The sequence below is a fragment of the Vigna umbellata genome, chromosome 2 (genome assembly GCF_029865625.1).
Source record: "Vigna umbellata cultivar VRB3 chromosome 2, Vumbellata_1.0, whole genome shotgun sequence".
NCBI lineage: Eukaryota > Viridiplantae > Streptophyta > Magnoliopsida > Fabales > Fabaceae > Vigna > Vigna umbellata.
In genome coordinates this window covers 33,274,774-33,299,843 of record NC_142166.1, presented here as the reverse complement: position 1 = coordinate 33,299,843, position 25,070 = coordinate 33,274,774, and the positions used below count along the sequence as shown (strand labels likewise).

The 25,070-nt window shown below is 38.9% G+C and overlaps 1 protein-coding gene across 4 annotated transcripts; it reads right to left on the bottom strand.

Annotated features, from left to right (window-relative positions):
* Positions 1–4,926: 4,926 nt before the first annotated feature.
* On the bottom strand, positions 4,927–8,728 carry LOC124841131 (DYAD protein). Of its 4 annotated transcripts, XM_047317326.2 has the most exons (9): positions 8,566–8,710; positions 7,670–7,852; positions 7,162–7,467; positions 6,700–7,083; positions 6,559–6,616; positions 6,393–6,476; positions 5,765–6,057; positions 5,539–5,653; positions 4,927–5,452 (listed from the first exon to the last, which is right to left on the bottom strand). In XM_047317326.2, the coding sequence occupies exons 3-9, from the start codon at positions 7,431–7,433 to the stop codon at positions 5,357–5,359; spliced, it is 1,302 nt and encodes a 433-aa protein (XP_047173282.1). In that variant the 5' UTR covers positions 7,434–7,467; positions 7,670–7,852; positions 8,566–8,710; the 3' UTR covers positions 4,927–5,356. The 4 variants fall into 4 exon arrangements, with proteins under 4 accessions (XP_047173282.1, XP_047173280.1, XP_047173285.1 ...); XM_047317324.2 differs by lacking the exon at positions 7,670–7,852 and having other exon boundaries at positions 8,566–8,728; XM_047317329.2 differs by lacking the exon at positions 7,670–7,852 and having other exon boundaries at positions 6,393–6,473; positions 8,566–8,728.
* Between the last annotated feature and the right edge of the window lie 16,342 nt (positions 8,729–25,070).

Below are 25,070 nucleotides of genomic sequence, written 5' to 3'. Positions count from 1 at the left end.
GCATATTTACTTTCCAGTATTTGCATTCTAAACCGAAAAGAGTTTATTTTCAAGTCTTATTTAATTAAGAAATCACATAACTATTTAGGTCATGAGTCCTTTGGGATACGATACTTGGTCTTACCATTTTATATTACTTGATATGATTCGGTACACTTGTTGAAGTCTTAATAGGGGGTCTGGACCACTGTTTTTGTGTTCGCACAATGAGCAGGATCGTTAAGCGAGAGGTTAGGGGGTCTGGACCACTGTCTTTGTGTTCGCACAACGAGCTGGGTCACTGAGTGAAAGGATAGGGGATCTGGATCAATGTATTTGTATTTGCACAACGAGTGAGGTCGCTGAGCGAGAGGACTCTATGGTCGCCCAGCGAGCTCAGTCGCCCAGCGAGCTCAGTCGCCCAGCGAGCTTAGTCGCCCAGCGAGCTTAGTCGAATGATTGGCTACGTCAGGATTTGTTTTGTTCTTTCCATACTTGTTTCCTGATAACTTTGAGTTATGTTTTGATTCGTTGTTAATGATGAATAAGTATTTATGAGATTATATGATCAGTGATGTTATATGTGGGAATTCAATGTGATAGTATGCAATGTGGTATGGAAATAAAGTTATGAATATGATTATGTATGAGATTGTTAAGATGTCGGCAAGTGTACCGAAAATTGTATCAAGTAATAATAATTGGTAAGATCAAGTATCGTTTCCCAAGAGACTCACGGCACTAAACAGTCATGTAATTACTTAACTAATTAAGACTTTAAAGAACAATTTTTGGGGTTTTGAATGCAAATGCAATAAAAATAAACATGAATGCAATTTGATCAATTGAGGACAAACACTATAATGAATGGATGATATTGAAAATATGAGATGAATATGTTGTTGGAGTTTAGATTTCACCTAGTTTACTCTCACGCATATATGAATTCATCTTCTTCATTAATGTTAATATCACTTTCTAAATTACTTAAAACTTGATGTATTGGCAAAGAAAACCTATCCTTAATTACAAGATCACAATGTCTTGTATCCCTAATAATTAATTTTGCATTACGATTAGAAGCTTAAGATAACCAAAACTCATATCCCTATGTCTAGGCAATACTGCTTTTGGGAGCAATTCTCCAGATCTAGGTTTCCCAGTATGTGTCCATATCACGAAAACCAATGATCATGTCATGAATGAGTTAAACATAACAAGCATAGAGCAAAGAATAATAACCCTAACAATTAATGAAAGAAGCATAAATAAATTGGAATCAATTCAAATACATGAGAGTTCACAAGGTTACATCATTCCCCAACAACAAATTGAATTTAGTTCCCCCTTGTCATGGAGAAACTAGATGAACAATGGAATGAGAATGAAAGGTAAACCCTAAAAACCAAAGAGGAGAGCTTCTGCATCCACTTTTGCCTCTAGAGAGTTGGAAAAATCTGAATTTGTGTCAATTCTGTCAAAAGATCCTTCCTCTAGGACGTCCAAGTCTTTATATACAACTGAATTGGATCATGGGCCAACATAGACACCGCTCAACGCCCCATGAAGGGCGCCCAGGCGTGAAACGTTACTTTTGAAGACTGGCGCTCAACGTCCCTGAAAGGGCGCTCAGGTGTGAATGCGAGACTCCTGCACTGAGGGCCCTAGAGGAGGGCGCCCAAGCATCCTGCGACCTTTAGCAACCTTCTCTTCTGGTGTTATTTTTGTCCTTTCTGACATTTAACTCCTCTTCCAATTCATCCCAGTTTCTTACAAAATCAAGGGAATTTAGTGATAAAATCTTCAAGTATAACCTCAACTCTCTTATTCACCAAAATAAACTAAAAACAAGAGAACAAGCAAGTTTCTAATTCAAAAAGGGTTAATTTATTATCAAAATTTAATTCTAAATAACGGTGAAATCAACCGTTATGAGAGATGTGATAATGATGTTGAAATAATGTGAGGTGTGGATTTCAAGTATCATGTGAGAAAGGAATTCCAAGGAGGAATATCCTAGGTTGGTTATGTTGTGTTATGTATTGAAGTAGGGGCTCCTGGATTGGGGAATGATCCTAACACTCTCAATAACACCATTTCATGTAGAGATGGGTGATTATGACGTGGAGAGTAGCAGGATGTCCTAGTCTATGGTCACTAGTTAGGGCCATAGATGTTTGATGGATTAACCTTGGTGTATAGCATTATTAGTGGTGGTTGAGGATGTGGTTATTATTATTTCTGAGCAAGGTTGCTCCACCATACACGAGTGCAAGTTCCCCATGAATCCGACCTCAATACATCTATCCGGATAGTAAAGGGTTTCAAGTGGAAGGGACTAATTTCTGTGTTGTGTTGATTCATAATATGCATGTGTATTGTCATTGTTTTAAATGTATAATCTTTTGATACTCTAGCTTACCCTTGCTTTTGTGTTGTCTATCTTTGTGTATGTTTTTCTCTTTTGCGATGATCACCTTAATTGTGTGAGCATAGGGAGACATTCTTTATAGTTGCTCTAGCGAGAGGTGAGGGTGAACCAGATGGGAAGTCAGATGATTCTACAGGTGTAGAACTTGTCTTTCATAGGTTTGTTTTATTATAGTAGTTCCATTATGATATATGTAATACTCATTTTAGTAGTAATTTTACTATTAAAAAGGGGATGTTACATTAATGGTATAAGAGCAATTCGTCCTTAGGATGACCTGCAGGTTGTGGGTTTTTCGTGTCTTCCTTGTGAAGAATTGAGTCTAAATGGTATGGGTTACCATGCTTTCCAAGTCTAGATGGTAAAGTGTGTATATCTAACTGGAAGTATTGAGAACAGAAAACATCTTGATAAGAGTAATAAGGGTGCTCACTCATGACTATATAAGAGATGTTTTCCTTTCTTAATTATGAATGTGGAAAAACTACTAAGAATGGTGGTTCTGAGTCTTGTTTCTATAGTGATTCTTGTTATGTTCTTGTCTTGGTGTTAGGGTTATGGGGTCTTTGCTGAGTTTGGTTAGTATGTTAATCTTTGAGTTAGACTGATTGCTTTTATCTGTGTGGGCAGAGTATGGCACACATGCCTTCTTCTTCTTCTTCTTCTTCACCCACGAATTCGACGGTACCCAATATGGTAAGGGTGATGGAATCGTTTGTGGCAGTAATGCAACAACAAAATGCTTCATTAGTTCAACATAAGAAAATGGTTTTACAACAGTTGGAGGCTGTTAGAATATCAGCAAAAACATCGCAACGTCATTATATGGTGGCTATGCATCAGTTGAGTGAAACTCGTGCAACAGTTGGATTGTCTCAAGTTCAAGAGTGGAGTCTAGAGAGTTTTCTACAGCACCGTCCAATCAAGTTTAATGGTAAGACGAGTTGTGATGAGGCAGATCAGTGGATGAGAGATATGGAAAGAATTTTTGATGCTAAGAGGTGCACAACAGATTGGCCTTTTCTGAGTACATGCTTTCTAGAGAAGCTAGTCATTGGTGGAATAATATTAAGATGTTTTTAGAAAGAAGTAGAGAGGCTATCACTTGGTAGATATTCAAGAAAACGTTTTATGCATAATATTTTCCAGATAGCATGAACTTTGCTAAAGAGGTTGAGCTCCTACAGTTAGTTCAAAGAGGTATGTTAGTATCGGAGTATGTTGAGAGATTTAAACATTTGATTCGGTTTCACACCTTGAGTATGGATGAAGAATGATAATGTAGGAAGTTTGAGAATGACTTAAGGGGAGATATTAAGTTGATGATCTTTGCACTTTGCATCAAGGAATTTCCTCTTATGGTAGAGAAACCAAAAGTATTTGAGAAAATGGAGAGCGAAGTAGAGAAGTAGCAAGAACATATTCAATTAGTGGGAGGACCATCTGGGTTCAGAGTAGGTTAGGAGGAAAGGAAAAAGCCTTACTGTAAGCCTCATCTTCAAGAATCTAGTCGAAATTCTTCACCTCGAAAAGTTCAACAGGGTAGTGTCAGTTCTTCAACTATGGTGGAACGCATCTAAGGAGTGTTTGTCCACGATTGAGAGGTATAAAGAAGTGTTTCAGCTGTGGTCAAGAGGGACACATGGTTAGGGATTGTCGTTCAATTAGAAGAGTTGGTACCCAATCACCTAATGCAGTTCAATCACAATATATGAGGGGTGATAGACCTCGAGCTTCAAGTAGGAGGTAGGCCATGTCAGGTGCAGAATCGTCCATACCAGTTAATCTTTTTGTTGTAATTTGGTGTTAACTGTTAAATCGTCTTGTTGCATGTTTAGATATCAATATTCTCCTCTTTCCTAGAAGTTTATGTGTAAGGGTAGAATGAGAGAACCGTAGTAAGATAAAGTGATATCTATTACCGTCTCTAGTTGGGCTAGGGTTTTGGTATGGTGATTTGGATGTTTATATTTATAATTCTTTGATCTTTGGGTTGTGTAAGTTGAGTGAGATTGATATGGCTATTAAAATTCTCAACCATATTATTTTGAGGGATTGTTCGCTCTTCAATTTGTTGGGTCTCGAGTCTCCAAATTTTGATCACTCTATCCTAATTTCTATTTGAATATGCTACATCATTTTAAATTTAACTTCATTAATTTAATTTAATAGCAGAAATTTAATTATTTCAATTTTTCACTTCTAAAAACTCAATTAAGAATTTGAAAAAACCCAATAAGAAAATAATTAAACCTATAATATACCACACATCATACCCAAAACACCTAATAACAATATTTTTTCTTAAATGCTTTGGACATTCATAAAAAAAGTTTATAAATATAACTTTATTTAAATTTATACTTCGAAGAATAATTTTTTAATGATTTAAACAATTTTCTTTCTTTAGACATAAGATATTAGTAAGTTGATTCTTTGTTATCTTTAAGACATCCACTACATTTTCCATGACGAGCAAGAGTAAAACAAGTATATCTTTAAAATTAACAAGGATATTGTAGAAATTTTATATATTAATTAATATTGCAATTTGTTCCCAAATAAGTACAGGTTCTCTAACAAAATAGTTCCAGCTAATACGTTAAATGCGGGTAAAGCCTACCTAAAAGATCTATAATACTAAAGGAACTCATAATCTTACCCAATACGACCAGAGAACAACCAATTTCATTTCCACTGAAGACCTACCTTAAGTCATAACCAAGTATACTGTAAAAGGCCAGTCAGACATATCAACAATTTGCAGCTCAGCCAGCAGGGCGACATTCAACCTCTTCTGTGAACTTAGTGGTTGGCACAGATTTTCAGGATCAGATTGTTAATGCTGTACAATATCTAAACTCTACCAGTTTTAAGAGTAACAGAAAAACATGAACCAAACGGTGGTTATAATCCTATCCTAGCCTCCATCCTTTGAAATGATGCCTACTTCATTGCCAGCATACCATATACAGTATTTGACACCTCCATCAGCTGCTGTTCCATTTTTTCTTTCCATTTGTATAAATCCATAAGCATTTCCTGTGAGAAACACATATATTTAAAAAACATTGTGCAAGTAAATAGTTTTAAAACTATTGCAAGTGCTTGTACACAGTCACCGTCACCTGAAACATAATCAATGAGTTGTCAAGGTCTGACTTCGAATTAACAGTTGTAGAAGAATCGGGGGTCACATTGGGTTGATCTTCTAGTCTAACAGGTTCCAGTTCCAGCATATCGCTATTATTTTGAGGAAAAAAAATGAATACTAGAACAAAAGTACTAATTTCCCTCCTTGGTCTTCCACCTCAGAGGAGTGGAAAGAGAAGGGTACTAATAAAATTGACTTACCTCTTCTTGGTCAGTTCCTCATTGGGTGGCTGTGTTGGTATGGCTGTGTTGAGATCTTCAGGTATAACCTCTGGTGGGACATTAAGTAGTTCTGGATTCCCAATCCAAGTTGCAAATGCATCTTCCTGAATATTGTCTAGGTTAGTGCTCTCTATCCAATCTTTCCACCTTTCCGAAGGAGGACTAAAAGTGGTGCACTCCCTAGATGCTTGAAGATCATTCAATTTATTAGTTATTTCTGCAAGTTGTTGCTCAACTTTAGTTTTCCAAATCATCAATTCACCATATTTCCCCTGTCAATATATCAACTAAAGTGAGCCAGCACATCTTCAGCATCATCATAAACAGCAAAAGCCTTACCTCATTAGATGAGATCGACTACATGATTTATTACATTGGGCTTCGTTAAAAACTAAATTATCATGCATACTATTCACCATGAGATCTCATTACATAATTTCCTCTTAGGCTCTATCTACCATCCCTTTTCACAGGGCTAAAACACTTACGTGATCTAGAGAGATCACTCAAGTGAAGAAATCAATCAACTGAAAGAAAAACATTGTATGACATGAAACCTATTAAATCTTAAAAGGATGACAGATATGGTAATATACTTCCTCGATACCTGCAAACCCTTCAAAGAATTAATGATTTCAGTAAGGCGATGGTCAGTCATAGCTTTCCACTTAACAAAATCTTTGTAGGTCTCCTGCCATGGCAACTCAACACTAAACATTACAGTACATTAAGAGACAGCAAACCATCGGATTAATAAAATATTTAACATTCACCTCCATCGTATTAATATCACTTTTTTCTTCCTTCATGGAAATGAGCTCATGCATATCTCTGCAATACAAGTAAAACCGTTAAAATAAATAAAATAGCATCCATACAAGATTATTTAGATATTCAGCTTCCAAGCCCAATACTTCTTCATTTGCGCCAATTCTATTTTAAGCTGTTTCAATTCAACAGAAGAATCAATTTTCTGAGAGGGTGCACCGCCTGCCCTATATGTAGATGGTGGTATCCAGTAAGGGTCCTGCACACCAGCCTCCTGGCGCACCTTGTCCAAGTCAGCACTCTCTAACCAATACTCCATGATTCCATTGGTGTTGAACCATCTTCGGAATCGCTCAGTACCTCCAGGCGCCACTTTACCGTCAATGTGCTTCAGTAAGTGGTCTAAAAGTCCAGTATCACCAATGTGTTTGCGAGCAGCTAATCTTAGTGCAGGTCGGGTTATTGGGTTTTCAAATGTCGCCCCTTCAGACTTTAATACTTCCCACATGTTTTGCTCAGCCAACTGATACCTACATTACATGGTATTACATTTATATAAGACAGAAATACGGAAGATAACAAAAAAGTGAATATCACATTTTCTTTACCTCTCAGCTGACCATCTATCTCTACTTTCATTCTTCTTCTTTTTAAGCTTGCTACTGCTTTGCTTCCCACATGATTCTCCTTTCACTTCTTTAAGCTGACTAAGGCTAAGGCGTTTCCTTTTCTTAATTTCTGGCACAAAGGCAGGTTCAACTTTGACGATTTTTTCTTCTTCATCATTTGATTCCTCTCCCTTAGAAGTATCAGAAGGAGTTCCATCCTCCTCGTGCTGACTAATGAACATGACTCGATGATGAGCACCCCACGGTTCCATTCTTCAGCTGAGTCCGGAAGAATCCTCACAATTTCTGTAAACTCCAGAAGAAGCACATATAGATCTTGAGTGCAAGCAGACGAAGTAGATACATAACAAATTTAAGGAAACAACCGAAATGCTTGGTGAGTACTTCTTTGGATGACAAATGTTAATTTAATTGAATACTTTATATGGCATCATGATTATCAAGTTCAAAAAAATATGATTATAAACAAAATTCGTACAGCATTAACCTGCTGTTTCATATATTTCCAAGAGCAGTAAAGCCTCAGACAGCAATTCCTACATGCCATGGTGATGGTTTCACCGAAAGCCTCTCTTCTTTCGGTGAAAGGCTTTCGTTCATCCAGGCTCCCCCAGAACACATGAAAAGGAACTTAGCTCGGTGGGAGTAACAAAGAGTTAATATGAATGTACTGCACCACAAAGTTATCCAATCTAAAATGACCTGGATAAATTATTAATTTTCAAAAAATATTAAACCCGACCACAAAAATCGGAGCCATTTCACCTCAAGATTTTTCTTGCTAATGAACCATTAAATCCCCCAATGTGAATATTACCCAGTCATTCTTGAACTGCCAATACAAGTCATGTTCAGAATCAAAGTTCATTATAACGAAGCAAGTAGGAAACTCAAACATACCCAATAGTTCATAACGTTAAAGAACACCACCACAAGTTCTATTTAAAAGAAAATCCCATTTTAGAACATTGGACACATACAAGTACCCAAAAAGACTATTCCAACTGTTACATTATATACCATGAACCAAAACACAGTTAACAAACCCTAGACTCGAGATCCATCACTCTAATCGCCGTCACCCAGTAACCCTAAACCGAAACGGGTCACCGAAACCCAAACTACAAACTAAAAGTTTAACATCACCCAAAACATTGGCATAACAAGCAAATCTGAGAACGCAAAACCCACATAAACCCTCAAAAAAATCGGTAAAAAGCCGCCCGATTCGCGAAGAATGCGATGAGATTAGGGCAACCGAAGACGAAAACCCTCAATTCAGGAGAAAGAGGAGGATAAACCTAAGAACAGCAGGTGCAAAACGCGAATTGAGAAAAAGAAGGTAAAAGAAGGAAAGAAAGAGAAGAAGTGAGGGAAGCGTACCAATGGGTGCATAAACGAAGGGTGAAATCGCGAAAAAGAGAGAATGTGTGAGGAAACGAAACGAAACGAAACAAAGAAACCCCAAACCAAACCCGTGCCTGCCGCTTCAAATAACGTTATTTTACTCCTTGTTCTGTAGTGTGTGTGTGTGTGTGCGCTTTTTTAACCTTTTTACTCTCTCTATCTCTCTTATGTTCCCGAACTAAACCCTAACCGCCAAAACTCTCAGATCATTAATCACTAATTACTAAATTATTGTTTTTAATAAGTATTTTGGGTTCCACTTGGGCTTATTAGTCTTCAACAATGTCCTGCGTTTTTATTGGAATCTTTCCACCTCTCTTAACGATATTTCTCATTGACAACAAAATAATTTTCAATAAGTATTTATATATATGCATACATATATTGTAACTTACTAATTTAACAGTGAACTATATAATATTATATTTAAATATAATAAATGTTTTGAACTGGTTTCTTTATATTCAATTTGAAATAAAAGTTAACTGAATGTGGATAAAGTTCTCTTAAAACATGAATTTTTGTATTTTTTTTCTTCATTGATTTTTAACACTCATATGTCCCAAACTATTCGAGAGACCACATCAAAAACCAGAAACAATGAATAACCGAAGTTGCTAAAGAAGGTTCCAAGAGACAAGAAACCATAACTCAGCATACGAACATGGAGAATTATGTGGGTCCATCAATAAATGTTGAAAAGGATAATATTATTGATGAGGATTTGGGAAAAGGAGAAAATAAATAATTGAATAAAAGTTAGCAACTTTCCCCGTCTCTTAAAATCGCTTTTGAAGGTAAAAAAGCAAATGAGATATAAAACTAAAGGAGAAGAAAATAAAAGCAAGGAAATTCTCTTAAATGAAAAAAGAAGTCATAATCCATGATCAACCCATATAATAAGTGGAAATATAATAATTTGAAGAAAATATAATATTATTTTAATGTTTTAAAATATATTAAAAACTTTTTTAATTGTATAAACATCAGTTTATTTTGAAAATATGAGTGGGTCACGAAAAAGCTTGTGGTGTGAAGTTGAATTGTTTGAGATGCACTGAATCTTAATACAGCTTTGTTGGACATGTTATTGGAAATTATGTGATAGTGAATAGAGATTTTAATTATTCATCTATTACTTTTAACATCTGTGAAATTGGGAAACAACACATGCAGACCTTTATTCTTAAAAATTGTGTCCTTTTGGGCACTTACAGAGGATAATTTAATGAAACTTTGTAGGCAATTCCTTCCTTCACCCCCTCAAATTTTAATCTGCACCCTATCTGTGACATCCCAATTATATACATCATTAATATATAATAAAGACGTCATCATGCATAATATAGGAAAGCAGTCAAGAGTAATTTAAGGATTACAGTCATCCTCAGAATAGTGTGGAATTGACAACAAGAGTATTAGAATTTCTCCATGAAAATCACGGAGAATTTAAAACTTAAAACATACACGAGTTCTACCAAACATTAAGAATTACGAAATAATACTAGCTAATCTAAGCTGCAGTACTTCCGTCTCCATCAAGGGCCGCTTCCAAAGTATCCTCTCCGTCATCTACTCCCATCCAAGTGGATGATCATCGCCAAAGAAACATACCCAAACAGCACATAACACAAACAATGCAAGGGTGAGCTAGATATAAAAGCATGTTATACATACAACAGAGTTAATTCATGCAATCAAGAACAATTAAAGCATAATCATTGATCCATATTTCACACACTCCCATGACATGTAAACATTCATCCAAACATAGTAAACTGACATCACGAGACTTGTTACTTTATACCCCGACTCGTCCGGACTAGAATGATTACCGAGCTATGGCGGGTCTTGCACTCGTGGTGGCTTTATGAAATTTGGGCACTCCCGCCCTGGCACTACCGCCTTGTGAAACTTTGGGCACTCCCGCCCTGGCACTACCGCCTGGTGAAACTTTTGGGCACTCCCGCCCGGTGGAACTCTGGGCACTCCCGCCCGGTGGAACTTTTGGGCACTCCCGCCCAGCCACAATCACGAGGTTAATCCGTTATCACTCACCTTGGATCATATGGAAGCATCCAAGACTAGGACCTCCTGCTACTCCTCACCACATGTTCAATCCTCTCTACAGGAGAAGAAAGACCATTGGAGATTCAGGATGACCCCCAAAACTGAGCTATCATGTAATCATTCTATACAACTCCCAAAACACCACCATGTATCCTCTCCTTGAGGATCATGGAATTACGTTCATGAATCATACTGTTACTTTAAACCTTATCCCAAGTCATGAATAATCAGATACCTCCATAATATCACATTAAATCCAACGTATTTCATACATTCACATAAATCCCCTTTACAGTATATATTTTCCAAACATTTTGCACATAATTCAATTCAAGAGAAATGACCTTAAAACCATCACCATTTGCAGACCATTGGATGGACGAACACTATTCACCGAGCGTTGTAAACCGAACGCAAACTATGCCAATTGAACGAACCTCAGACAATTTGGACGAACGCTAAAACCGAACGCTGAATCATTAGGCTGAACGCTAAAACCGAACGTCATATTGGATTCAACACTATGTGGCCGAACGCTGATTGATACTTAGGACGAACGCTATTTACTAACAGGCCGAACGCTATTTCACTGATCACACCATTAGGCCGAACGCTTATATTGACACTTAGGACGAACGCTAGTAGATTTAACAAAATTTGACCGAACGCTAAAACCGAACGCCTGAACACAATTAGGCCGAACATCATATTGGATTCAACACAATTTGGCCGAACGCTAAAAACCGAACGTCCTATTGGATTCAACACTTATTTGGCCGAACGCTAAAATATCAAGGCCGAACCTCATTTGGACGAACGGTCTCTGCCGAACGCTAATTCCTGAATACTACAAGAACGGACGTTATCAGTTCCTAGGCCGAACGCTCACATCACAATCATACCAATGTCGAACGCTCAAGAGGGAAACCTAAGAATACTAAATTAAGAACGAACGCTTATACTGTCTAATACACCAAAGCCGAACGTTTACGATTCAAAATTAGAATATCAAATGAAGACCGAACGCTACACTCACTAATTCACCAAAACGGACGTTCAAGCTCTTAAACTAAGAATATCAAATTATACTAATACACCCAAAGGCCGAACGTTCCAGATTTACACCTAAGAATATCAAATTTAGATCGCACGCTTAAATCACTGAAACCTCAAAACCGAACGCTCATAATTGCTAATACAGAAACTAGACCGAACGCTCATTAATCCACTAAAACCGAACCTTTTAAATTTGAAACCTAAGAATTCATATCAAGGACGAACGACTGCAATCGCTAATATCCAATACCGAACGCTCAAGATCACTCTCTGTAATTACTGATTTAGGGACGAACGCTCAGGATTGAAATTTAATTTTACCAATATAAGAACGAACGTTCACACTAATATACCAAGACCGAACGTTCGGGATTACTTCATCAGAATACAATTTTGAGGACGAACGTCTAAATTACTAATTCCTGTATACAGATGGGACGAACGTCTAATATATCACTGTAAACGAACGAACGCTCGTTAACACAGAACCGAACGCTCAGGTTATTTTGGCCGACCACTAATTGGTCGATCCATTTGGACGAACGTCCAATTTGGAGCCAAATTGGACGAACGCGCGATCTGCAGAATTCTGCAGAATCGTACCAGATTTTCAGAAAACCCAGAAATCCCAATTTTTCATCCCTTCCTTCCCAGATTTGCATCAAACACAACATATATCATCAATCAAACAAAAGATCTAGCTCCCCTTACCTCTTGAAGACTTCCTTTGTAAAATCTTTGGATCTATCTTCTCCAAGACTTGCAGCACCAAGCAATTCCAACACTCTAAGCTTCACCTCTTTCACAAACTTTGCAGCAAGAACTTCTCTCCCATTTCAGAACCCAACAACCCCTTTTATCTCCCACGTCTCCAGCTTTTGAAAGGTGCCAGCAAAGAGAGTAAAATCCGGACGTTTGCTCCCCTTTTGCTGCAGTTTTTCAACATCCAAGCTCCCCATTTTTCCAAATAAGACAAAACCTACCTCCCTCTATGTCAGCTAGTGTCTCCCAGCATTTAATGCTCCCCACCCCTTTAAGAAAAACGAGGCCCTTACATTCTCCCCAACAACAAAAATTTTCGTCGTCGAAAATTTGGCTTATCGAAACAAGTGGGGGTAAGTTTCTCTCATCTCGTCCTCTAACTCCCAGGTGGAGTCGCCTATTTTACCATCCCAGATGACCTTGATGAGTTTGACAGTTCTCCCTCTAAGTTGTTTGTTTTGACTCTCTTCAATCCTTACGGGTTGCACTTCCACCGATAAATCCTCTCTGACTTGCACATTTTCAACTTCAAGTATATGAGAAGAATCAGACACATATTTTCTCAGCTGGGATACATGGAACACCGGATGCAAGTTCGCTAACTGAGGTGGCATGGCTATTTCATAAGCTACCGGCCCTATACGTCGAAGGATCTGATAGGGGCCAAGATATTTAGGAGACAACTTCCTAGCCCGGATTGCCCTCCCTACACCGGTAGTTGGAGTCACTCGGAGAAACACATGGTCCCCAGCTACAAACTCTAACGGTCTGCGCCTCTGATCAGCATAGGACTTCTGCCTGTTTTGAGATGCTCGTATCCTTGCCTGTATAAGCTTCACTTTCTCTGTTGTCTGCTGAACTATCTCTGGTCCCGTCAAAACTGCTTCTCCATCCTGAAACCAACAAAGAGGTGTTCTGCAACGCCTTCCATATAATGCTTCAAACGGTGCCATGCCGATACTAGCCTGGTAGCTGTTGTTGTAAGTGAACTCAACTAGTGGCAATATCTCATCCCATATCCCTAGGTGATCCAAAATGCAAGTCCTCAACAAATCTTCAAGCGATTGGATCGTCCGTTCAGACTGCCCATCCGTTTGGGGATGATAAGCCGAGCTCATCTGAAGTCTGCTTCCCATCTCACTCTGAAGGGTTTGCCAAAACCTGGATGTGAACCTCGGGTCTCTATCTGATACAATACTTGAAGGCACCCCATGTAACCTTACTATCTCCTTAATATACAGTTGTGCCAACTTCGCCATAGACATTCTCAAATCGATCGCCAAGAAGTGGGCACTCTTGGTCAATCGGTCCACAATTACCCATATTGCATCATGTCTTCGGACAGTGCGTGGCAAATGGGTAACAAAGTCCATAGCGATGCTATCCCATTTCCACTCTGGAATTTCTAATGGTTGCAACAAACCTCCCGGTCTCTGATGCTCTATCTTAGCCTTTTGACATGTTAAACAAGAGGCAACAAACTGAGCTACATCTCTCTTCATACCGGACCACCAAAAGGACTCTTTGAGGTCTTGGTACATTTTAGTCATGCCAGGATGCATGCTAAAACGACTTTTATGGCCTTCCTCAAGGATTAACTTCTTCATTTCAGAATTGCTAGGGATACAGACTCTGCCTTTGAACCTTAAGATACCATCAGCCCCCAAGGAAAAATCTTTTCCTTGTTCAGTCCCAATCAAACTGGAGGACGTTTGGAGCTCAACATCCTTCGACTGCTCTTCTTTAATACGCTTCAACAAGTCATTGGACACCACCAAATTACTGCATCTGATGCTGTCAGCTTCAAATTCTACTTGCAACCTCAAATCTTTGAAGCTTTTTACCAACTCTAGCTCTCTGACCATTAAGGATGAAATATGCACTGACTTTCTGCTCAATGCATCCGCCACCACATTAGCCTTCCCAGGGTGATAAAGGAGATCAAAGTCAAAATCTTTAAGAAACTCCATCCATCGCCTCTGCCTCATATTAAGTTCCTTCTGATCAAAGAGGTATTTCAGACTCTTATGATCACTGAACACCTGAAATTGCGCACCATACAGGTAGTGTCTCCAAATCTTCAAAGCAAATACCACAGCTGCCAACTCCAAGTCATGAGTGGGATAATTCTTCTCATGAACCTTGAGTTGTCTTGATGCATATGCCACTACCTTCTTCTCCTGCATTAGAACACACCCCAATCCCTGATGAGAGGCATCACAAAAAACCTCAAAAGGTTTACCCGTGTCAGGGATAACCAAAACTGGTGCACTAGTCAACCTTTTCTTTAGCTCTTGGAAGCTAGTCTCGCAACGATCTGTCCATACAAAAGGTTGGTCCTTCCTAGTCAGTTGTGTCAATGGCGTCACAATCCAGGAGAAATTCTCAATAAAACGGCGATAGTAGCCCGCTAGACCCACGAAGCTCCTGACTTCTGTAACAGTCTTAGGTCTCTCCCATTGAAGCACTGCTTGCACCTTAGCGGGATCAACAGCAATTCCTCCAGCTGAAATCACATGTCCAAGAAAAGGAACCTCTTCCATCCAAAACTCACACTTAGACAGCTTGGCATACAATCTTCTTTCTCTCAGCACTTCAAGCACTGCCCTAAGGTGATCTTCATGTTCTTCCCGAGTTTTAGAATAAACAAGTATGTCATCTATAAACACCACCACAAACTTGTCCAAGAATGGTCTGAAAATTCGATTCATATAGTCCATGAATATGGCTGGAGCATTAGTCACACCAAAAGGCATAACCACATACTCATAGTGACCATACCTAGATCTGAATGTCGTCTTCTGCACATCATCTGCCTTCACTAAGATTTGATTGTAACCCGACCTCAAATCAATCTTGGAGAATACCGTAGCTCCGTGTAATTGATCCATCAGATCATCGATCCTCGGCAATGGATACTTGTTCTTGATCGTCAACTTATTCAGTTGTCGATAGTCGACGCACAACCTTGAGCTACCATCCTTCTTCTTTACTAGTAACACAGGCGCACCCCACGGCGAAGCACTCGGCCGGATAAACTGTTTCTCTAACAGCTCTTCAATCTGCTTCTTCAACTCAGCCAGCTCAGCTGGAGCCATCCGATAAGGGGCTATGGATACTGGTCCTGCTCCTGAGACCAGATCAATAGAGAACTCTACTTCTCGCGGAGGAGGTAAACCAGGAACTTCTTCAGGGAAAACATCCATGAATTCATTCACAACCAGAAGGTCTACACTCTGGTTCCCAAGCGACAAAGAGTTTAAATTAGTAGTCCCGTCCATATGAAACATGATTAGGAAACAGCTGGCACCCTCGAAGATATCCTGCCTCAATACACCGAGCGATAACGACATAACTTCATCTTCTCCGGGAAATATTAACTTCTTACCACTGCAATCTAAAAGAATACGATTGGCTGCTAACCAATCCATTCCCAGAATTACCTCTAGCCCTTGCAGAGGTAAGCAAATAAGGTTCACTCTGAACCTGCGCCCCTCTACCTCAATAGGACATCTGGAGCATACATTAGATGTCCTGACTAACCCAGCTGCTGGTGTAGACACCACCAGGTCACACGGAAGCTCCCTGACAACTAAACCAAGCCTCTCCACACAAGCCTTAGACACAAAAGAATGTGTCGCCCCCGAATCAAACAACGTCACACATGAAGCTCCAAATAACAAACAACTGCTGACAATTAAATTACCTGCACTGGTTGCCTCAGCCCCAGTCAATGCATATACTCTCCCGGTTGCCTGAGGTCTGTGTCCACCCCTCTGAATAGGTCTGCCAGCCTGGCGTGGCTGTGGTCCTGCCCTCCTAGTAGTAGGACAGTCTCTAGCATAGTGTCCCTCTTGCCTGCAGATATTACACCTCCTATACCCTTCTAACTGAGGGCAGGACATCTGGAGGTGTGGTCCACCACACTTGAAGCATCTAACGGAACTGGCAAAACTGGATTGCCCCGATGACTGAGAGGAAGAACCCCTGGACCCGGAGTAAGAGGGTCTAGAGAAAGGGGTCTTTCTAGAACTGGAGCCTCCCCGGGGTATCATAGGTCCCCCAACCCTAACTGGCTGGTTCTGTTGTCTCTGTGGTCCCTCTGGTTCTCCCTTAGTCTTTTCCATATCACGGGCCATCTCTACCAAAGCGGAGAATTCTCTAATGTGCAATCCTTTCACCAGTAACTTGATATCCTTCCTCAAGCCATTCTCAAACTTACGACACTGCCATTCTTCATTTATTGACATGGTGTTGAAGCGAAGCAGGTGTTTAAAACGATTTGCATACTCCGATACCGATCTGTTGCCTTGAGTCAACTCAAGAAACTCTACCTCCTTAGCAAACCTGACACTATCTAGGAAGTATTCAGTGTAAAATTTAGTTCTGAACAACTCCCAAGTGATAGGAGTCCCGTTCCCCTCCATGATGGTCTTCACACTCTTCCACCAATGTCCAGCTTCTCCTGTCAGCAAGTATTGGGTGTAGGCCAGCTTCTTCTCATCCGGACACCCTTTGGCTTCAAAGATTCGCTCCATATCTTGGAACCAATGATCGGCCTCATCCGAACTGCATTTACCAGAAAACCTGTCGGGATGATGTTGGAGAAAACTCTCCAAACTCCACTCCTTGACTGGAATGGTAATAGGGGCAGAAACATCAGGAGTAGGTCTTCCATTAACCAGCATTTCCCTGAGGAACTTCTGAGTGTCTTCAGCTGACACTCTTGCAGCTTCTAAGTTTTGAAGGGCGATGGTGTTTTGTTGCACCAAAGTAGCATTCTGAAGTTGCATAGCCTCAAGTACAGCCTCCAATCTTACGGTGTTCTCAGAAGGCTCAGGCTGAGAAGGTGGAGGTGGTGGTGGTCTAGGTGCCATTTTCTGCTCATACAGAGAAAAACACCATTAGTCCAACCCAAGGAAACAAGGACAACCGTCCAACACAATACTAAGAGTACACAGCATAAGCAGCGCACACACACACCCTACAGGATCCTCTAAGGACAGAAACTACTCTGATACCATTAATGTGACATCCCAATTATATACATCATTAATATATAATAAAGACGTCATCATGCATAATATAGGAAAGCAGTCAAGAGTAATTTAAGGATTACAGTCATCCTCAGAATAGTGTGGAATTGACAACAAGAGTATTAGAATTTCTCCATGAAAATCACGGAGAATTTAAAACTTAAAACATACACGAGTTCTACCAAACATTAAGAATTACGAAATAATACTAGCTAATCTAAGCTGCAGTACTTCCGTCTCCATCAAGGGCCGCTTCCAAAGTATCCTCTCCGTCATCTACTCCCATCCAAGTGGATGATCATCGCCAAAGAAACATACCCAAACAGCACATAACACAAACAATGCAAGGGTGAGCTAGATATAAAAGCATGTTATACATACAACAGAGTTAATTCATGCAATCAAGAACAATTAAAGCATAATCATTGATCCATATTTCACACACTCCCATGACATGTAAACATTCATCCAAACATAGTAAACTGACATCACGAGACTTGTTACTTTATACCCCGACTCGTCCGGACTAGAATGATTACCGAGCTATGGCGGGTCTTGCACTCGTGGTGGCTTTATGAAATTTGGGCACTCCCGCCCTGGCACTACCGCCTTGTGAAACTTTGGGCACTCCCGCCCTGGCACTACCGCCTGGTGAAACTTTTGGGCACTCCCGCCCGGTGGAACTCTGGGCACTCCCGCCCGGTGGAACTTTTGGGCACTCCCGCCCAGCCACAATCACGAGGTTAATCCGTTATCACTCACCTTGGATCATATGGAAGCATCCAAGACTAGGACCTCCTGCTACTCCTCACCACATGTTCAATCCTCTCTACAGGAGAAGAAAGACCATTGGAGATTCAGGATGACCCCCAAAACTGAGCTATCATGTAATCATTCTATACAACTCCCAAAACACCACCATGTATCCTCTCCTTGAGGATCATGGAATTACGTTCATGAATCATACTGTTACTTTAAACCTTATCCCAAGTCATGAATAATCAGATACCTCCATAATATCACATTAAATCCAACGTATTTCATACATTCACATAAATCCCCTTTACAGTATATATTTTCCAAACATTTTGCACATAATTCAATTCAAGAGAAATGACCTTAAAACCATCACCATTTGCAGACCATTGGATGGACGAACACTATTCACCGAGCGTTGTAAACCGAACGCAAACTATGCCAATTGAACGAACCTCAGACAATTTGGACGAACGCTAAAACCGAACGCTGAATCATTAGGCTGAACGCTAAAACCGAACGTCATATTGGATTCAACACTATGTGGCCGAACGCTGATTGATACTTAGGACGAACGCTATTTACTAACAGGCCGAACGCTATTTCACTGATCACACCATTAGGCCGAACGCTTATATTGACACTTAGGACGAACGCTAGTAGATTTAACAAAATTTGACCGAACGCTAAAACCGAACGCCTGAACACAATTAGGCCGAACATCATATTGGATTCAACACAATTTGGCCGAACGCTAAAAACCGAACGTCCTATTGGATTCAACACTTATTTGGCCGAACGCTAAAATATCAAGGCCGAACCTCATTTGGACGAACGGTCTCTGCCGAACGCTAATTCCTGAATACTACAAGAACGGACGTTATCAGTTCCTAGGCCGAACGCTCACATCACAATCATACCAATGTCGAACGCTCAAGAGGGAAACCTAAGAATACTAAATTAAGAACGAACGCTTATACTGTCTAATACACCAAAGCCGAACGTTTACGATTCAAAATTAGAATATCAAATGAAGACCGAACGCTACACTCACTAATTCACCAAAACGGACGTTCAAGCTCTTAAACTAAGAATATCAAATTATACTAATACACCCAAAGGCCGAACGTTCCAGATTTACACCTAAGAATATCAAATTTAGATCGCACGCTTAAATCACTGAAACCTCAAAACCGAACGCTCATAATTGCTAATACAGAAACTAGACCGAACGCTCATTAATCCACTAAAACCGAACCTTTTAAATTTGAAACCTAAGAATTCATATCAAGGACGAACGACTGCAATCGCTAATATCCAATACCGAACGCTCAAGATCACTCTCTGTAATTACTGATTTAGGGACGAACGCTCAGGATTGAAATTTAATTTTACCAATATAAGAACGAACGTTCACACTAATATACCAAGACCGAACGTTCGGGATTACTTCATCAGAATACAATTTTGAGGACGAACGTCTAAATTACTAATTCCTGTATACAGATGGGACGAACGTCTAATATATCACTGTAAACGAACGAACGCTCGTTAACACAGAACCGAACGCTCAGGTTATTTTGGCCGACCACTAATTGGTCGATCCATTTGGACGAACGTCCAATTTGGAGCCAAATTGGACGAACGCGCGATCTGCAGAATTCTGCAGAATCGTACCAGATTTCCAGAAAACCCAGAAATCCCAATTTTTCATCCCTTCCTTCCCAGATTTGCATCAAACACAACATATATCATCAATCAAACAAAAGATCTAGCTCCCCTTACCTCTTGAAGACTTCCTTTGTAAAATCTTTGGATCTATCTTCTCCAAGACTTGCAGCACCAAGCAATTCCAACACTCTAAGCTTCACCTCTTTCACAAACTTTGCAGCAAGAACTTCTCTCCCATTTCAGAACCCAACAACCCCTTTTATCTCCCACGTCTCCAGCTTTTGAAAGGTGCCAGCAAAGAGAGTAAAATCCGGACGTTTGCTCCCCTTTTGCTGCAGTTTTTCAACATCCAAGCTCCCCATTTTTCCAAATAAGACAAAACCTACCTCCCTCTATGTCAGCTAGTGTCTCCCAGCATTTAATGCTCCCCACCCCTTTAAGAAAAACGAGGCCCTTACACTATCAAATATGTAAAATGTCAAACATAATCTCATAGGGTTTTTAAATCTCAACTTAGTCCTCTTCTTCTTTAGCTGGACATTAAACTCGTACCAGTTCTCCCATTCAGCACCCTCACAACGATTTTGGCATGGCATAACTGAAAACAAGAGGTTTTGAGATCCTCAGAAGTGTCTGCAATACTGTAAGGCTTACAGGATCCACTCATTACCGTTAACATGCTTGATTTAGGTTCTGGCTGAATCTGAGGCTTCAATCGAAAACCACATCCACACGTTCGAATAAGGATTTCCTAAATCAACATTTCAAATTTCCCAAAAATGATGGGTTGTGAGGCAGTGCATGAAGCAATTTCCAACTTTGTACTAAGGAGACCAAAGAAGTTACATTTTTCTGGGCTTTTAAGGATAGTTATTTTTTCCCAAGTTCTTGATGATGGTTGCTTATTCGAGATTCAAACTAACAGAGGTAGTTTTACATGGCATTATACTCATAAGAAACTATAACACTTGTTATAAAGTTAGATAAAAGGCCTCGGTAATTTGCACAAGAGGACTAGGTCTTGTGTGTATCTTATTTGGCAGATGCGTGAAGTTTAAATATTTTATGCTTCCAACCACAATATGCTATAGTGATATAGTGATGATAATGATATAATTATTGAAAATGTTGATCTTGTATTGTACTTTAATGGTTTAAATGTATCTGAGTGATTCTTTTATTAGCTATCTTTCGTTAAATGTTATTTGAAATGTTAAGTTATATTTTAATGGATTAAAAATATTTTTAATATGCTAAAATGTTCTTCAGTTGTTGGATTTGAAGAAAAGAACATTTTAATAGCTTATTACTTTGTTTTAATTTACTAATTTCACTTAAGTATGTCAAGTTGAATAGTCGTGTTCTTTCAGTATATCAAAAAGATTTTAATATATTAAAATCATGTTTTGATGGATTAAAGTTTGCAACAAACCATTAACTTCTATTAAAACATATTTTAGTTATTAAAATTAACAATTACATATCAAAGTTATCTAAATCTATGATCAATCAATTTGACAAAAGTTTTAAATCGTTTGTAGACATTGAGTATGCTTTACTGGTTAGAAAAATGTAATTGAGTTTTACTAGTACAGCTAAGGAAAACGATAGCGGTTATTTTTGTTTATAGGCAGCGGTTCCTGAACTGAAACATATACAGGCGAGACAAAAAGGGGTAGGTATTATGCCTCGGTTCTTAACCGAGGCAAAAGGGGTAGTATTTTGCCTCGGTTCAAAGGTAACCGAAGCAGTAAGATTTTCCTTTTTTTTATTTTTTTTAAAGGAGTTTTTGCCTTGGTTCCCTTCGAACCGAGGCAGTATCTCGGACTCTACTACCTCAGTTGGGACTTGAATCGAGGCGGTAAAGTGTTATTTATTTTGTATTTTTTGCTTTTTCGTTAGACTTTTTGCCTCGATTGTGACCTTAACCGATGCCATAGAGAACTTTCTGCCTCAGTTATGGTCATAACCAAGGTGTATTCCCCTGTTTTTTTTAAGAACAAGTCTGTTTTTGCAACATTCCCAACTTAAGAAACAAACCTGCATATATTTATAAACCCAGAACAGTCTAGAAACATATTTTCAATAAAAATTATGTTAAAACATAAATTCATTCAATGTAATCATAAATCAACTTCTTAGAAACATAAATCAATTCAATGTAATCATAAATCAACTTAGAAGCATAATTCAATTAAATGTACAAAGTTAAACTAATAATAATGTACAAAGCATAAATCAACTTAGAAGCATAAACTTAGAACTTACTATATCCTAATACTCATACTATTATATAACAAAAAAAGTTGAAACAAGAGAACTATTAAAACAAAAATTGCTTTAGCATACATTTATATAACAAAAAAAGTTGAAACATTGAGGTTCTTACCAATCTACTACTTGTCTAAGAAGGTTGGGAGGAGACTTGTGCAATGAGCAAAACCAGACAATAGTGTTCTCCGGTATGGAGATCACAAGTAGTTGCCAATGACGCCTGAAATTGGTAATAACTTAATTGTCATATACTACAATGATAAATGAAACTTTAAAGTTAACAAACTTCACTTATATACTTGGGTAAGTGAAGTTTGTTAACTTTAAAGTCAACTTAATTGTCATACATCACCATCCAATTGCCTAGGCCAGGTGGCGAAGCACTTAAATGCTTGTGCCATAGTGAAAAAATCCTTTGTAGGCACATGATCAATGACATCTGTTACGACAACTTCATCATCCACCAAGACCTTGACTTCATCTTCTCCTAGCTCTACACCATGCACTACAGTGGCTGCCTCATAGACTGTGCCATGAACCACAAGCATGGTCCCGGTAGGAGAGATAACATATAGTTAACATGGACGAGTGTCGTCCATGTCGTCCCCTAGGCACCGACAGCTGAGCAACTTCCTTTGCCACTTTTACCTGTTAAATTAAATGTTAGGTTATACAAAATGTAGATTAATAAACAAAAATAATTATTAAGTTTACCTGTAGGAGGGACATGTTTCGTTACAAGAGATGGCTGTTAACACTCAGCACGTGTACCGAATCGTATCAAGTAATAATAAAATGGTAAGACAAAGTATCGTTTCCCAAAGGACTCACGGCCTAAACAGTTGTGTGATTTGTTGATTAAATTAGACTTGTAAACAAAAACATTGTTGTTGAATTACGAAAAATAAACATGAATGCAAAGTTTTGATCAATGGAATAGAAAGATACAAAAATGGTTGATGTAGAATATGAATGATTATGTTGTTGGGGTTTCCGATTCATCCTATCCACCCTCATGTATTCAAGAATTCATCTTTCTTCATTAATGTTAATGCCACTTTCTAATTTACCTTAAACCCGATGTCTCGGTGAAGAAAGCCTACTCCTAAACAATAGTTTACAATGTCTTGACTTCCTAGCAATTATTCATGCATTACATTCGCACAAAAGCTTAAAGGCAACCAATCTTCCTATCCCTATGTCTAGGCAATATTGCTCTTGGGAGAATTTCTTCAGTTCTAGATTTACTTATATGTGTCCATACAAATAACATCAATAATCATGCAATTGAATGAGTTAAACAAAGCATGCATAGAGTATAGAAGAAAAACCCTAATAATTAATGAAAGAAAGCATATAGAATATAGAACCAATTCAATACATGAGAGTTTCAAAGGATTACATCGGTTCCCCAACAACAATGAAGGTTTAGTTCACCATAGACTTGGTTAAACTAGATGAAAAACAATGAAAGAATGAAAGATAGAACCCTAGAAGTTGAAGAATAGAGCTTGAGCATCCAAAATCCTGCTCCAAGGGGTGAAGAAAGTGTGATTTCACCTCTTTCTGTCCAAAGATACTAACCCTAATTCGCTAAAACCTTATATAGTTTCCTAAAGATTATAGAAAATAGGCCCAAGCCCATATAAATGGCGCTCAGCGGCACTTTTGTCGCTCAGGGATAAGTGTGGGTCTTCAGAATTGACGCTTAGTTGCAGTTTTGGACCTTGGCGGTGACTACAGAACTTCAGAATGTCGCTCAACGGTAGAATTGCGCTCAGCGGTGACTGCGACTCTTCTTTTAAGCACTTTCACTTCCTTTCTTGAGTCCATCCCCTTACTACTTCAACTTCTTTCATCTAATTCATCTTAATTCCTGTAAAAACAAGGAAAACCAAACATAAAACCCATCCAACTCTCTTATTTGTAAAACATAAGCAAAAAACATGATTCCAAGCTAGTTTCTAAGTCATAAAGGTTGATGTCAAAATTAAGCATAAAAATAACAGTTTTTCAACTGTTATCACAACTCCAAAATTAGAACTTTGCTTGTCCTCAAGCAAACAAGATGTAACTTAGTCTTCCATCAATCCATACAATGGTTCACCACATTCAAAACTCTTTCTTTCAAGACAAGTAATTACTCAAATCAGCTCATCACAAAGAATTTAGTCAAGATGCACAGATGCTTTGGTGTTCACATAATCACATAGTATCCAAAAAATGATATTGATGGAAGCTTGCTATGGGTGAGAATCATTGAACCAGGAAGCCAAACAGCAAATGTTCCAGTGAGCAGAATGAAGGCAGCGGAATTCTGAAATGAATGTAGAGAATGGTATGGTTTCGGTGAAGAATGGAGTGGGTTAGAACCTCTCAACTCAGAGGGCCTTCTACTTTGGAAGGAAGCTAGAGGTATGGAGAAAGAAAGTGAAGAATTGGGTTGACTCAAGAGCAAAGGTAAGCTGGAATTTCATTTCTGCAGCAATTAGACTAAGCTCAAAAGTGTCTACAAAAGGAGGATGAGGTCTGCTATTTATAGGAAGATAAGAGCCTCAAATCTGAAATGAAATTCAATCCAAAAGCAAATGAAATTAAAGAAAAGAAAGGCACCAATTTGCTTCAGCTTCAAACATGCCTCATTCCAACTCAGTAGCACACGTGAGACAGCACCAATTCTGAAACGTTGGGCTAGCTAGGTTATTAGCTGAGCTTTTTCATAGCTTTGGCAGCAAGCTTCTCCCTCCAAGTCTCTCTTTTCACATGCTCAAATGCTATGCTGGCAGCTGCTCCCTCCAATTTTATTAATCCTACAAAGCAAAGAAAAATGCGTTTTTAATTATGGGAAGAAGGATT